The following is a 17,173-nucleotide window of genomic DNA, read 5'->3' on the forward strand; positions in this document are numbered from 1 at the left end:
GAACGTTCGAGAAGTGCATGACGTGTTACTAGCTTCACGTGACCTCCACTGTCGTAACAATCAGTTTTATTTAAGAAAGTACTTGTATCGGTAAAGTTTCTTCGGAAAGAATTTTTACGGAAAATTAAATAATGACTAGAAGAGTGACAAAATTGTAAACTTTGTCGGAGCTGGATAAATAACGTATGAATCGTCTCTAGTTATTTATGCCTGCTACACTTTTAAGAAATATCAAGGCAAGTCATTTGACACCTAATGTTGTGTGTAAATGTAAAAGAGAATGTGAGCGCTGAAATACGAGGCGAAAGATAAAATAATGTCATACCTTAGACTTATTATCTTGTACATACGAGATAACCTTTGTACACAAAGATTTCCTATTCTGATATTGGTAGAAATCACTATTTTTACGTCTCTGGTCGTTTTTTAATTTCCCGTATAATTTCTTTCGGATGAAACTTTAGCGATACAAGTCCTTTCTTAAATAAAACTAGTTTATTCTTTCTCAATACAACTTTGCAATACATTTAATTTCCACAGTCACTTTAACTTAAACACACGCTATAATTCACAACGATTCACGCATTTTAGTTACAGTCACTACCACGCTTGACTCAATTGTCCGTCTCTATATCTCTCTGTCTGCAATTCAATTCCGATTAATCCCCTCCCGCTTTGATTGCCGGGCTTATATATTAGAATACAGCAATTCTGGCAAACACTCGAGCCTTCACGAACCTTCGAGATACTCATTACGTGTTACCAGCGTCACGTGACTTCCACTGTTGTAACACTATTTTTAATATCCAGACATAATATTTCACCAGACCAACATCGTAGAAATAATTGTAAACAGCAGTTTGTATCGTACAATATTCTACAGAAATATTATATACTTTTTATTTTAATAACGCATATGCAAAGTAAATTTAGTTTGTATTTTATTAATGACTATTGGCAGCGTCACCTATACCAGTCAAGAAAAGAACTTCCTTCCATTCCAAACCAAGCACGTTGACGTTGTTTTTCCCATCAACTTGTCTCATAACATCCTTGTGACCATCATCCTTCCCTCAAATATGTCATCCTGGTCCCCAATGCCATTCCTAAAGGACTTGTCGAAGCTAAAAATACCACGGAAATAATTCTGGATCACATTCAACTGGATGAAGGCACGTAAAAACTAAAATACATGATAGCTTGCATTATTTTAGTTGTGGGTACAAACTAACAAGACTTTATCTAGGGTAAGTTACTGACTGGGGGCGTATCTGTTTCTATCATTTCATATTCACGTACATGCTACACTACATTCTTAACCTCTTCAGTTTATGTACCTATTTTTACTATCTTTCTTTGCGATATTTTTATTACTGGAATGACCATAATTTTATTTTAGCTTTTATTTACTTCTTTGCCCAAGCACAGTGTTGGTGATCAAACGTAATTAAGACATTTCGCAGAAAGCTGTATAAGAGCTAGTTGGGCGTATCTGTTGTTATTATTATATTATAGTTAAGAAAGCTAGTGAATAACACTGACTGCCAACTCTTGGGTTAATTACTCTTCATGGTATTGTTCTTGAATCGTGAAAAAACAAAGTTGACAAAATTATGCTTTAGGTAGTGAAACTTCTATCATCACTAGCACAAATGAACTAACAATTCTGTAGAGACCTTGCACACAAGTCACTGGTTACCCATCAGACTTTAAACAGTAAATACACCTTGAAGTCACAGCAGCTATCTGCGCTAACTGATCCAACTTGTCAGTTTATAGACTAGAGGGGAGACAACTAAACACCAACATTGAACGCCAACTTTTGGGATGCTCTAATCCAAAAGAGGACTCTCATTCTTTAACCACCAACTTTCGGGATGCTCTAATCCAAAAGAGGACTCTCATTCTTTAACCACCAACGTTTGAGCTGCTCTAATACAATAGAGGCCTCTCATTCTTTAACCACCAACGTTTGTGCTACTCTAATCCAAAAGATGACTCTCATTGTTCTAACACATACACAGCCTAAAGTGCGAAGCAACGAGACATGAACCTTGGACGGGTTATCCACCAAGTGACTCACGTGTAATATGAATAGTCACTTCTTAGACGTGTACTTAGTGACGCTGTACTGGTGACACTCAGATGCACAATCCGGTAAACCAATCAGTTGGCCACGCCCGGTCCTCTGAAAGCTATGCAAGACTTTAACTTTGCTATGGCTTGCTTGATTGCGAAATGACTGTAGCTTCTGTTGGCGATCATTATCTGATTTTCAAGGACTACCAAGACCACATTATTAAATATTATTTTAAAGTAACACTATTGAAAAGTCTGCTGATAAAAAATACAATTTTGCGAGTAGAAACAATGAAAATATTTTAATAAGTTATATATAGGAAATTTAACTTAACTATTCTCACAAACCACACTAAAAATCATGTAATAGTCATAACACTATAACAAAGCTTAGAATTTAAAACTTTCAAATAGTTCAATAAAATATTATTAAGGTGGGTTATAAAAGTCTAAGATCCTTTACTGAGCTAGTGGAATATGACAACACTTTAGAATATTCCTTTTCTGTTCATTCTTACAGATCTACTGAGCTAATGGAATATGACAACACTGTAGAATATTCCTTTTCTGTTCATTCCTACATATGTACTGAGCTAATGGAATATGACAACACTGTTATTGTTTACCTTTATCAAGAAGACGAATATTGCATGGTGAATGTTTGTGAAGCAGTTTGTTTCCCATGTTTGTGACACCTTCCTCCTAGATACGCCAACCATGTGCTACAACCAAGGTGTTCGTATAAAAAAAATCCTTAAATCCATCGATCTAACAAAACACAGATAAGTAAGGCACGAGAACGATTCGATTTCATTAAAATTACTTTTTTATTTTTTATGACACATTTTTTCCCTATATTTGGTAATTATAATCAATAACAAAATAACTGACATTTCTTATAAGGTCAGCATAATGTTTTTACACTAAAAAATAAAACGTCAGTAAAACTGATTTATATTTACAGTTTTCAACCATGATAAAATTTCACTATATAATAACCAATTACAAGCAAAATAATTCAGTTAATTTAAATATAATTGGAATTGTAGTTGGTGACACAAAACGTCTTTGTCGGCTCACAAGATTTCTGCAGAGCACAATGTTATCAAACAGTTTTTTAGATATGTAAACTGTTGACTTCATAAAAATCTGTTTCCCGGTTCCGCTAGAACTAACCATTTCTCATCTATTTCTAATGTGTGTGTGTTTTTTCCTTTAATATTCTGTTCAACTCTCGTATTTTTCTCACTATTTACAAGGTGGGTTTTTTTATATATATTTATATCTCAAAGTTCACTTTCATTTCAACTTTCGTTCCTCTATGTCGTGCTTCCTGTACAGGTAAGTTTCACATAAATTATTCTTGTTTACAAGGAAAAGTTTTTAAAATTATTATATTAAAATACTTAAAACATTCTGTGACCCTGGTGTATATTAATAATCAAACTTTGATTTTTTTAAACTTCAAAACGGAATTTTATTTCTATATAACATAGCCTTCTAGTCGTAACGTGGAATTTTATTCCTATATAACATAGCCTTCTAGTCGTAACGTGGAATTTTATTCCTATATAACATAGCCTTCTAGTCGTAATGTGGAATTTTATTCCTATATAACATAGCCTTCTAGTCGTAACGTGGAATTTTATTCCTATATAACATAGCCTTCTAGTCGTAACGTGGAATTTTATTCCTATATAACCATAGCCTTCTAGTCGTAACGTGGAATTTTATTCCTATATAACATAGCCTTCTAGTCGTAACGTGTAATTTTATTGCACCGTCTTCAAGTTGTAACCTGGATTTTTACTCCTATATGACAAATTTTAATGTATTAACGTATGAAACTTAAGGTTCTTTTGTAACTAACGAGCTATTATAAGACAAAAAACCGTTGTTTAATAAAATAATTCTATAACAAAGCCTAAAGTTTATTAACTTTGTGTTATATCTATATGGATATGGAAATACGTACGGTAAATAATTACTGTATATAAATAGGTTTTCTTCCGAGCTGGAGTGTTGGGCAGGTTAGAGGAGATGCGAGATGAGCGTCTTGCCAAAATCATGACTTGGTTACAGTCTTGGATCAGGTGGTACCAATGCAAGAAGGAGTTCAAGAAGCTACAGGAACAGAGGTATCACACAATGTTTATTTTTTCTTTTATTCCATTTTAAAGTGTAGTGTTTATCTTTGTCGAAAAAACTTAGGACATTATTATTAACATCATGCAGAGAATTAACAGAAATGGAATAAGGAAGGTGGTTTTGTCATGGAAGAGTTGAGGACCAAAGCCTAAATAGTTGGTTATAGACCCGGATGAGAACGCCGATTTTTCGTTGGGGAAGTTCTGACGTTTTATTTTTTATTTCAGGATCGCCCTGTTAATCATCCAGAGAAACCTTCGAAAGTTCTTGCAGCTGAGGAACTGGCTATGGTGGAAACTGTACTCCAAGGTAGCCAATCATTTTATCTCAAATACGTGTTCGGTGAATCGCTTTACGGTCTTCAAATCAAAGAAACAAAATAAATAAGAATAAGAAACGTTCTTGAACAACTCTCTGATTTATTGGTATGAATAATTAGCACTTGTGGATTCGAGTAATGTGGTCTAAGGACGGATAGGTTTAAAGATAATCAGGCTGAGTTTCAATAGTTTGTTTAAACCGGATCACATATTGTCCACAGGTCAAACCTCTTCTCAGCATTGCAAGAGTGGAAGACGAGCTGCGGGCGCTGGAGGAGAAGCTCAAGAAGGAGCATGAAGCTTTCGAGAAGGAAGAAAAACTTCGCAAGGAACTGGAATCTCAGAATGTGAAGCTCTTGCAGGAGAAAAACGACCTGTTCCTTCAGCTAGACGCTGAAAGGTCTCAGTCTGGAGATATAGAAGAACGCTTAACCAAAGCCATGGCTCAAAAAGGAGACCTCGAAAGCCAGCTGCAGGTAGAGAAAATGTTATGTGAATATATTTTAGGAGCTCTGGATTATAATAATATCAGTTACTTTGGTTCTGTCTATTTGTGAATAATTTAACCAAACTCAATTTATTTCCTAAATCAGGAAGATATAGTGTTGATTTGTTTTTCGCTTTTGAAAAATTATTAAGAAGATTGTATAATATTTATCAGCTTACAAAATACAAATTAGACACTTAGGAGAAAGTTTTAAAATTTACAAGCTCACATATGTCGGTTTGTTATAGAATGAAATAGTATTTTATGTTTTCGTTACTTTGAAATATGATAACCTAAATCTGTGCGATATATAGTTTTAACAGTAAGACTTTCAAACAAAACCACCTACAACTACATCTAGGAAAATAAGAACGTGTGAACGCTCTCTCTGTATCACAAGTCGAAATTCTACACATCAGTGCTACTTGAATGCGTCTTACAGTTGCCAGGTTAACATGAAACCAATAACACTAAAATCTCAGTTTGTCTTTCAAGTAAATATTTCTTGCAATTGACTCGACCTAAAATAAAGAGGCCGTAAAACGTTGCAAATAAACAGACTTCCATGGAAAAACTATAAAAATAAAGTTCATGAATGCCAGTATTTATTATAAATTCTGTTGCTACTCCTTTATAAAACAACATATAAACTGTGAAAGAATTTGATGCAAAGATATGTTGCCAAACTTGCAGAATGTTCAACTTTTACATATGTTTTACTTCGAAGTACTTAGTACTTTTACTTCAAAGTATATAGTACTGTTGTGAAACTGACACAAAAACATATTGTTACGACAGCGGAAGTAAAGTGACGCTAGTAACACGCGATGAGTTTCTAGAAGGATCATGAAGGCTCGAGTGTCTGCCAGACGCCCTCTATTTTAATATATATAAGCCTGACAAATAAAGCGGGGATAATAACAGCAGACAGACAGATATAGAGGCAGATAATCGAGTCATGTGAGCGGTAGTGACCGTAAGTAAAGTGCGTGAATCGTTGTGAATCATAGCGTGTGTTGAAGTTAAAGTGTCTGTGGAAATTCTGTGTATTGCAAAGTTGTATTGAGAAGGAATAAATTAGTTTTATTTAAGAAAGGACTTGTATCGCCGAAGTTCTTCGGAAATAATTTTTACGGAAAATTAACAAACGACCAGAGACGTAACAATATATACTTTAATATGCCAAACACACAAATATATATGATACTTTAACACCGCATAACTTCAACTTAAACAGGTATATATATGAAATTAAGAAATTAATAACAAAGAAATAAATGTATTTAAAAATTGAATAAGTAATTTTATGATAAGATTCGAAGTTTTTACGTGAATATTTTACTTTTGCTTTAACAATAGTTCTTTATAGTGTTTGTGGCTATAAACATTTTGTAAGAATTTTTATATATAATTTTTATATAGAGTTTTCGACATATATATATTTTTCACCTTTAATTTTTCTTTATAAAAACTGGTAATATTTCTCACAAACATTAGTCATGCTTGTTTCACAGTTAACCCTAACACGTTGGCGTAAACTCGATATGTTTTCTTTGAGCAAACATACTAATGTTACTATACTCGGTTAATAAAACTGAAGCCTCACTAACTCGTTAAAAGCTTCGAGTCTTGCGCTTCCCTCGAAGAGCGTGGGGGTGGAGAATATAACTGATGTCTTAGTTATGAAGCTCTCCTTCTGATAAGGCCCGATAGTAAAAGACCTCGTGCCCTAGAAGTGAAACTACTTTTTACAGGTCGACCCATTCCCAGGGTCTTGTAAGATCTGTACGTTCTATGTTTGTACTGTATATATTATAATATGTTTTGAAACCCTTGTTTTACTGAAGAAGTGTGTGTCAGGCGGAAGCTTTGTTAACAAATTCTATCTAAATCTGTAATAATACAGGGAAAAAATCATCTTGTAAACACAACCGTCATTTTGTTAGACAAATAAAAAACAATTTAAATTTAAACGACTTTAGCTTTTGGTTACATTCTGTTATTCACTTATTGTTCAAACTATGATTGTTTCAATCGTATTAAAATGGAAGAAATCCTAGCAAACGAACCTACCCATATCTCAAATATTATTAACTGCGAAGACAGCGAAACAAACCAAGCCAGTCTGTTCGAAAGCAGTTATTACATAGGAACTATTGTAACCGACATAAGCAATGAAAAAAACGAATCAAAAGGTTTCACGAATGTTGACATCTACATACAGGAACTTCAAGAACGTCTAGCCCAAGAGGAGGACGCTCACCATCAAGTTAATCAGACTAAGAAGAAGCTAGAATCGGACTTATCAGGACTGAAGAAAGACATTGAAGACTTGGAACTTGCTTTACAGAAAGTAAGTGCAACTAACTTATTTTCCCGCTATTAATGCCCAATAACGAGTCCGAGAGGTTGATAAACCTGGAAACTTTTAAATCTAGTTATAAAGACATTCAGATTTTCTTTAATAAACGGTAAGTCTTTTGCAACCACTTGTTTAATTTTTTTTTCTCTTTTTCACTACGATCAACACTGTTTCAAAGTTCATATTTGCTCATTTTTTATTACGACTTTTACGGGCTGTTTGAAAAGTTGATTTTTATTGCTTTTCGTTACGTCAATTCGTAGTTCCAAACCAGAATAACTGACTGCCGAGCTTTTCTCAAAATTAAACCACACTAAATGGACCCAAACTAAATCCTTTATTGATACATAACAAGACTAAAAAGACCTAAACAAAGATTATTTTAACAATGCAATATTCTAAATCTACACCAAACAAGACAAGGCTACAAAGAACCAAACAAAGGTTATTTTAGTAATGTAATATTTTCAATTTATTTCCTGTATTTCCACCTAGGCCTAACAAGACAAGGCTATAAAGAACCAAAACAAAGGTTATTTAACAATGTAATATTTCAAATGTATTTCCACTTTGGCATAACATGACAAGGCTACAAACGATTAAAACGAAGGTTATTTTAGCAATGTAATATTTTTAATTTAGGCCGAACAAGACAAGGCTACAAAGGACCACCAAATTCGTAATCTAAACGATGAAATCGCTCATCAGGATGAACTCATTCAAAAACTCACCAAAGAAAAGAAGCACTTACAAGAAGTGAACCAGGTTCGTGCCATTGGTCAAGTAATGGTTGTTGTACTAGGCTATTAGGTTATGAGCTAAAGCAATGTTTAATTGTCCTAAATATCCTGTTTTAACTTAACGTGTAATATTCAAGTAAAACTTACACTATAGTACTATAACAACATCACCTTTCAGTAATACTGTTTGTTGTATAAGTAAAACCTAATGAACTCAGTCCTTAAGATTTCTATTCAAGAATGATTTCTTAATGAAAATAAAAGATAGACTGCTTAATAAATGTTCTGTTAATCAACAGAAAACCGCTGAGGACCTGCAGGCATCCGAAGATAAGGTCAATCACTTAAACAAGGTCAAGGTCAAACTGGAACAAACTCTTGATGAGGCAGGTTTTCTATACATCTATTGAATGAAATATATGTATAGGTACACATAAAATAACCCTCAATCCATAAATCCTTGTTATTGAGTCGTCAGAAAGACTTCCTCTACAATCTTTACAGGAAGTCTTTCTGACGACTCGGTAACAACAAGGATTTAGGTATTAAGGCTATGTTACTACTGTAGATTGTACAGGAAGTCTTTGTGACGACTTGGTAACAACAAGGATTTATATATTAAGGCTATGTTACAACTGTAGATTGTACAGGAAGTCTTTCTGACGACTCTGTAACAACAAGGCTTTAGGTATTAAGGCTATGTTACTACTCTAGATTGTGCGGAAGTCTTTCTGACAACTCGGTAACAACAAGAATTTAGAAATTAGGGCTATGCTACTACTGTAATCTACAGTTGTAACATAGATTTAATACCTAAATCCTTGTTGTTACTGAGTCGTCAGAAAGACTTTCTGTACAATCTACTACATTCTATTAATGACCATGATAATACAAACATTTTTCTTTTCTGAAATATCTTTGCATGTTACTAAAAATGCATTACATGTTAACGAAATCAAAAACGTTAAAGTTATACACATTAGTTACAGCTTAATAGCGTGTAAGAGCTTTTGGAAATAGTTTCACATCAAAAATCTTACAGACCTTTAAGAATAAACCATTATCAGTTATCTGGAAGTAATTTATTCAGTTTCAACACCATCATCCCAACTTCTGTTCACTAAACGAGTAAACATTATTTTTGTAGTTAGAGGACAACCTCGAGCGGGAGAAGAAGCAGCGAGGAGACCTCGAGAAGTCGAAGAGGAAGGTAGAAGGAGATTTGAAACTAGCACAAGAAGCTATAGTAGACCTAGAAAAGAACAAAAAAGAATTAGAACAAAGCCTCCAAAGGTTTGTTTACTCGTTTGTTATGTTTTATTAATCGAAATAATATATTGAAGTCAACTACCACCTCTTGGGATTAGTTTACAATACTGGACATGAGATTCTTTCAATATACTTTTGTTGGGTTCTACATTTTGTTTAAGCCTTTTAGTTACGGTAAACGTTCGATTTACTGTATAAAACGTACATGAGTCAAGAAAGTTGATAAGGTTAGTGAATAATTAAAGAGTACTTTAATATAACCACAGATCCATTCAGTAATATTAAGAATGTCCTCGTCTACAGGAAGGATAAAGAGATGGCCAGTCTTGCAGCCAAGCTAGAAGACGAACAAAGTTTGGTTGCCAAACTACAAAAACAGATCAAAGAACTTCAGGTACTAGCTTGGTTTTGTTTGTCACACAACCAAAAAATCTACTTCCCTAGAAAGTATTATTAGAAATTAAACAACTTCGAACACAGTAGTGGCCCTTAGTGAAATAACATTTTAAACAAACTAATGAAACAATGCATTCTAACCTTAATTAGAAAGAACCTAAGATAATTAGATTTTCTCATTACCTGTTTTTTATTGTCACTCTAAGTAGGTAGCTTGCTCTGATCTGTAGTTTGTGGTAATCAATCTTACGTGTGTAACCAACAGCAGAGCTGCCACCTAGCGTAAATAATCTTATGTTCTTTACCCAAGTTGCGTACGTTAGTTGAGTTTAAGAAATCTTTAAAATACACATGAATAATTTATCAAGTATATTGACGCCACAAATGAAATAAATACTTGGCTTTCTGAACCATATATATCTACCGTCTTTAAAATATTTTAACACCTAATGCCAAATAGCTATTTAGAAATGTTTATACGTTTGTAAAGATTAATAAAAGATTTGATAAAGAAAATTAAATAACATCGTTAGGTTTGAAAGCTGCACGAAGTTGAAATATTTCTGAGGAAGAACAAATGTTGGAAACTTGAAATTGGATAAATATATAAAACTGGTTTCGATGAGCTGCAGTAGTTTTAAAGCACCATGTTTCTCCAACAGGCTAGGATAGAAGAACTGGAAGAGGAACTAGAAGCTGAAAGACAAGCCAGAGCTAAGGTGAGATATCATAACTACAAACAGTATAGCAATTCAAATGTAAATACATTTTACTCTAGTTAACAATTGCAAGGGTCCGAATTTATTTAAAATAAGTTGTCTGAGGTGAATCATACTTAATGTATCAGAGAATAGGAAGACCAGAAATGTATTTGGGGGCAAGCGCGGTGTAATAATAGAGATTCCGTGATCATATTGGATCTTTACACATACGCGCGGTGTAATCATAGAAATTCCGTGATCATATTTAACCTTTCACACACACGGTGTAATCAGAGAGATTCCGTGATCATATTTGACCTTTCACACACACACACACGATGTAATCACATATATTCCGTGATCATATTTGAACTTTCACACACACGGTGTAATCAGAGAGATTCCGTGATCATATTTGAACTTTCATACACACGGTGTAATCAGAGAGATTCCGTGATCATATTTGACCTTTCACACACACACACACGGTGTAATCACAAATATTACGTGATCATATTTGACCTTTCACACACAGATCCGATATAAACCTGCTCGTATGAAGGTGTGTGTAAAGATTCAATATGATCACGGAATCTCTGTGATTACACCGTGTGTGTGTGTAAAGATCAAATATCATCACGGAATCTTTATGATGGCATGAATAAGATATACCTTTTGTTAGGTTCTCTTCTTGTTAGGCTTGTTGTGTGTAAACTATTTCTTATACAGAAAAAACGATATGAGACTGAGGAATGATCATGAAGCTGCTAACAATTCTGCTAATAATTGTAAAATAATAATTAATGAGGTTTTTAATATGTACATGTACTTCACAAGTAATGCTAAATTGTTGTGTAATATATTTGTGTTTTCAGGCAGAGAAGCAGAGAGCAGATCTTGCTCGGGAGCTTGAGGAACTTAGTGAAAGACTTGATGAAGCAGGTGGAGCCACCTCTGCACAGGTCTGTTTTTCTCCCAGACATGATCTTACTGTAGTAGCTCCTAGTGATATAAAGCATTTCGGGTTGCTTTAATTTTTCGGATTTCATAATTTTTCAAAACACTGATTTCATACTTTATCAATGGTATTTCGGAAATAATTTAAATATATGATAAGTTTACCATACGTATGTCCAGTAGTTAAAATACAAAACTTTCCATTTCACACAAGTACAGTATGTAAATATATTGGTCAGTGCGAGTCGTGTTTCTAACTGAAAATAAGTTCATGCTTTCTCTTATAGAACAAGTCGTATCTAAATCATATTCCACGTTTCACATCTTTTATATCCCTTTCAAATAAATCATATACCACCTTTCACATCTCTTACGTCCCTACAAAATAAATCATATTCCAAGTTTCACATTTTTTACGTCCCTACAAAATAAATCATATTTCACGTTTCACATCTTTTATATCCCTTCCAAATAAATCATATACCACCTTTCACATCTCTTACTTCCCTACAAAATAAATCTTATTTCCACGTTTCACATCTCTTACGCCCCTAGCAACTAAATATTATTTCTTGTTTCACACCTCTTCTTTCCACACAGATTGAACTGAACAAGCGACGAGAAGCTGAACTGGCAAAGATCAAACGTGATTTGGAGGAAAGCAGTCTTCAGCATGAACAGGTTCTGTCGAATCTCAGAAAGAAACACAACGATACTGTTGCTGAGCTCAGTGAACAAATAGATCAACTGAACAAGCATAAAGCCAAGTAGGGGATTTAAATAATTATTTGTTTCTCATGTTCGATTGTATTTTATAAAAATAATATATGCTTATTCTTTTGACTTTACTTAAATCATATGAAAACAAAAACAATCCCACTTTTGTAGTTAGACATTTATTATGATCTTTGAATTGACGACTTATCACCTTTAACTTGGTCAACCGAAGCCATTCGGAGAGTCACTTATTTTATTTTTTATCTTTTCAATTATGCAATGACTCCTGTAAACTCGAGGTAAATTCACGTTTTCAGCTACTTGTTGATTCCATATTTCTCATTTGACCTTTAACCTCACAGGATCGACAAGGAGAAAGCTCAAATGAAGGGTGAGCTTGAGGACTTACGATCCAGTGTGGACCACGTTAACAAGGAGAAGGTAATATAAGCCATGCATGGTCATGTGGTTAGGTCATGCACAGCTTTGAACGTGTGAACTCTACCTGCATGAGTCCTGTTGTAGAATTTTACTCAGTCCACCTGAAAGAAAACTACTTGTTAGGTCAACTATCACTAGTAATAATATGTCCACTTCACACCGAGTGTTACATTACTGGTTGGATATGATATTAACAATATGTCCACTTCATACCGAGTGTTACGTTAGTGATTGTATCTAATGTCAACAATATGTCCACTTCACACCGAGTGTTACGCTAGTGGTTGGATGTAATATTAACAATATGTCCACTTCACACCGAGTGTTACGCTAGTGGTTGGATCTAATATTAACAATATGTCCACTTCATACTGAGTGTTACGTTAGTGGTTGGATCTAATATTAACAATATGTCCACTTTACACCGAATGTTACGTCAGTGGTTGGATCTAATATTAACAATATATCCACTTCACACCGAGTGTTGTGTTAGTGGTTGGATCTAATAGTAACAATATGTCCACACCGAGTGTTGTGTTCATGTTACTCATTAACTGATTTACTTACTTGTAACATCAATGCTGAGTTTTCAGATAATACACTTTAATGATAACACTAACTACAAGTGGACTGTGATTCAATACACTTTAATGATAACACTATTCACAAATGATTCAACACCTGTTAATGGTAACACTGTTCACAAATGATTCAACACCTGTTAGTGATACACTAACCACAAGTGGACTGTGACATTGTGAAGCTTGTCCTTGACAGATTTGTGAATTGATAATCATTATTAATCCATCTTCTAGGTTCTAGGTAACTAGTAAGTGGCTGACGTTCATTACATATATAATTTCAAGGTAATTGTTAAAATAATTCATTTGGTCAGATTTGGCAGTGTATGCGAGTGGCAAAGAAACAGTTCATTGTAATATAAACACACAACATCCCGAACTCTTCCAGCCATTGTTTAAATAGAAAACAGTACCCGACTTGGAATCGTTACTCAAGAGAATTTTAGGGTTAACTAACACGCCTTGGACATGACAACCCGTAACGTAGTGCACGTGCTAGATCCTAGTGGAAGAGTTTATGTGTTTAGTTGCTCCTTTAAGAAATGTCGTCTCTATTTATTTTGTCTTGTGTGTTAACATAGATTAGGACAAGAGCGCGAAACACTAACTGTGGAAGTGGATGACTTGCACGTTCTCCTCAACAATGCTTGCAAATCACAGGTACTTTAACTGTTATAAATATAGGATTGTAAGTAGTTAGGAATAACAGAACTTGTAACATTTAATAAACATAAAACAGGTAAAGTACTCGTGGCAATAGGATTGTAAGTAGTTAGGAATAACAGAAAAGAATATAAAACAGTTAAAGTACTCGTGGCTTGTAACATTTAATAAACAGAATTGTAAGTAGTTGGGAATAACAGAACAATATAAAACAGTTAAAGTACTCGTGGCTTGTAACATTTAATAAACGTGTTAGTCCTAACTACTTACGATTTTGTTTATTAAATGTTACAAGCCACGAGTACTTTAACTGTTTTATATTGTGCTGTTAGTCCTAACTACTTACAGTCCTGTTTATTAAATGTTACAAGTCCCTTACAATATCTCACTCTTTCTGTATTCTGAAGATTTGGAAGTAAATAAAAATCTCCGTTTCTCAGGCAAATGCCGAAAAGAATTCCAAACAAATGGAGATCCAGCTTCAGGATCTTCAGCACAAGTTGGATGAGTCCGTCCGTTCACTTGGAGACTTCGATACCTCCAAAAAGAAATTAATTGCAGAAAACGGCGAACTGCAGAGACAGCTAGAAGATGCGGAGTCTCAGGTGGCTCAGCTGAGTAAGATGAAAATGTCCTACCTGACCCAACTGGAAGAGGCCAAGAGAGTAGCTGATGAAGAGAGCAGGGTATGTGTATTAATGTAATACTGTAGATATGGGAGAACAAAAATAAAACACTAATATAAAAAATGTCGTCAGAAATATGAAAACAATCACACGTCTCTTTTTGAAGTTTATTTATCGAGTTAGTTATATTTTTTCTACAAAACACATGAAAATGAGTTTACCCCATCTTCATGTGAAGATTGTCTTTAAAATATCCAACAAACTAATTTTGTCTTACTTGAGAGGAAGAAATGACAACAAGAGGAAATCCCCAATAGCCGCGGCATTTGAAATTCTTTTAGGCAGGATTAGAGTTAATTAATCTATGAGACTTTTTTTCCCCTTTTATTAGCTATATTTTTGCGCACCAGCAGTAACAAGCATGGGGCGCACGTATACCATATTCCATTTTATTACTTAAGAGGATCTCTACTAGCCTACCCACAAATTGCATAATCTACGAGGCCGGCCTTGGACGTGGTCAAATCATCAATCGAAAGAGTTTGGTCTCCTGGGTCCAAAATTGTAATTAGATCTCACATCGATCAAGAGATGACGGAGCTATGAGCTAAAAGTTGTACTTGAACAAAACAAAACAAAAAATAAATTCAGAGTCATTCTATGCCGCGGCTAAAATGTAAGAGGAATGTTTTATTTTCTACCAAAGGGGTGTAAGCAAACAAGAATCCCTATTATAATAGGACGGCGCACATCTTGAGTAGGAAGAAATTTGTTGAACTTTTTTATTATTCTACCAGACACAGATGAAGTTGCATTACTGAGTGGGTTAACCAATGATTATGATCCTTGTCCCGAATCTGGACAAATCAAATGGCAGATTAAACGGAATCCCCTGATGAGGTTTAAAACGCCCACTACACCCCATGTGTATATTTGTAAACAAATATTAGTGTTAACAGAACTCTGAACATCACTAGACTCAATTTTTTTAAAACCTGGACCTCTAGGAACGTGCAGCGGTGGCTGGTAAATACAGAAATTTGGAACATGACTTGGACGGAATGAAGGAACAGTTGGAAGAAGAACAAGAGGCCAAAGCTGACCTCCAGCGACAGCTCAGCAAGGCCAACGCTGAAGCTCAGATGTGGCGATCGAAGTACGAGAGTGAAGGCTTAGCCAGAGTTGAGGAGCTTGAAGATTCTAAGTAAGCATTTTTTATACGAACATCTCATATACAAGAGATTTTTCACATTATTTAGTTTACGTCTACAAGAGGTGTTTCACATTATTTAGTTTAAATTAAACTAAATAATGTGAAACATCTCTTGTATATAATTAAACTAAATAGTGTGAACCGTCTCTTGTATATAATTAAACTAAATAATTTGAAACATCTCTTGTAGACATAAACTTCAGGCCAAGCTAGAAGAGGTCGAACAAAGTATGGAACAAACGAATGCAAGATGCAGCGGTTTGGAGAAGACAAAGTCCCGATTGCAGGGAGAAATTGAAGATATGTCTATTGAAGTGGACAGAGTAAGTTTGTCGTGTTTCGTCAACTAAACTAACGACAGGTATTGCAGAAGTAAAACTAACGTTTATAACCACCGAAAAGTAAGCTGTCAAACAAATTAATCTTTAATATTATTGAATTACGAGTTAGTTAACATTCACTGCGATTTATTGCACACTTGAAAATATTACTGGTTGTTGATCTCTCACCTTGCATTTGTAATCCAGGAACGAAAGGTATTATATAATTTTAGATAATTCTATATGATGTCCACTTAGTGGTAATATCAAGTCTGCGTGACTTTAAATTATCTAATGTTGCTATCGATGAACAGAACAAAATATTTTTACACTAAATAAAGCTATACTTTAAAACAATCACGTAAGTGGGATACCGGATACTCCGAGATTTGGAGCAGCAGCCGAAATACACGTTGTCTTCTTTTAGGCTAATAACCTGGCCGCCACTCTCGAGAAGAAACAGAAGTCCTTCGATAAAACTATAGCTGAATGGAAGCAGAAAGTGGACGACCTGGCAGCAGAACTAGATGCCTCTCAGCGAGAGTGTCGGGACTACTCTACGGAGCTCTTTAAACTTCGAGCCTCGTTCGAGGAGAGTCAAGAACAGCACGAGGCCATCAAGCGAGAAAATAAAAACTTACAAGGTGAGAAAGACGTTAATGTCACCAAATACTCGACGTACATTCTGACATGGAAGAACGTTAGCTACACAGTATTGATGAAAACACCGTATTCAAAGTTAACGTCACCAAATACTAAACGTACTTTCTGACATGGAAGAACGTTAGCTACACAGTAGTATATCATAAACAACCTTAGGATGACATATGATAATTTAGTAAAGACATATCATATGTCGAATATGCTCATACACAGTCAAAGTATCTTTATTCTTCTCAACACATCATAAAAATAACATTATTTAAGATCTTTTCTTGTTCGATTCTACCATATTAAACATGTTACATTGGTTTTAACCCATTCTTACCTAAGATCTTTTCTTGTTCGATTCTACCATATTAAACATGTTACATTGGTTTTAACCCATTCTTACCTAAGATCTTTTCTTGTTCGATTCTACCATATTAAACAAGTTACATTGGTTTTAACCCATTCTTACCTAAGATCTTTTCTTGTTCGATTCTACCATATT

General features: G+C 34.5%; 1 protein-coding gene across 1 annotated transcript in view; it reads left to right on the top strand.

Moving 5' to 3' along the window:
• LOC106470429 (myosin heavy chain, muscle-like) overlaps positions 1-17,173 on the top strand; it is a 55,280-nt gene that overhangs the window by 28,767 nt on the left and 9,340 nt on the right. The window contains exons 20-35 of the mRNA XM_022399016.1: positions 4,081-4,217; positions 4,455-4,536; positions 4,769-5,023; positions 7,259-7,387; positions 8,039-8,161; positions 8,436-8,522; positions 9,284-9,429; positions 9,709-9,799; positions 10,464-10,520; positions 11,378-11,464; positions 12,060-12,226; positions 12,539-12,617; positions 14,302-14,547; positions 15,495-15,691; positions 15,891-16,023; positions 16,448-16,664. Of these exons, the coding sequence (XP_022254724.1) occupies positions 4,081-4,217; positions 4,455-4,536; positions 4,769-5,023; positions 7,259-7,387; positions 8,039-8,161; positions 8,436-8,522; positions 9,284-9,429; positions 9,709-9,799; positions 10,464-10,520; positions 11,378-11,464; positions 12,060-12,226; positions 12,539-12,617; positions 14,302-14,547; positions 15,495-15,691; positions 15,891-16,023; positions 16,448-16,664 (2,233 nt within the window). The remainder of the gene's footprint in view (positions 1-4,080; positions 4,218-4,454; positions 4,537-4,768; positions 5,024-7,258; positions 7,388-8,038; positions 8,162-8,435; positions 8,523-9,283; positions 9,430-9,708; positions 9,800-10,463; positions 10,521-11,377; positions 11,465-12,059; positions 12,227-12,538; positions 12,618-14,301; positions 14,548-15,494; positions 15,692-15,890; positions 16,024-16,447; positions 16,665-17,173) is intronic.

The sequence above is a fragment of the Limulus polyphemus genome, unplaced genomic scaffold (assembly GCF_000517525.1).
Source record: "Limulus polyphemus unplaced genomic scaffold, Limulus_polyphemus-2.1.2 Scaffold3997, whole genome shotgun sequence".
Classification (NCBI taxonomy): Eukaryota; Metazoa; Arthropoda; class Merostomata; order Xiphosura; family Limulidae; genus Limulus; species Limulus polyphemus.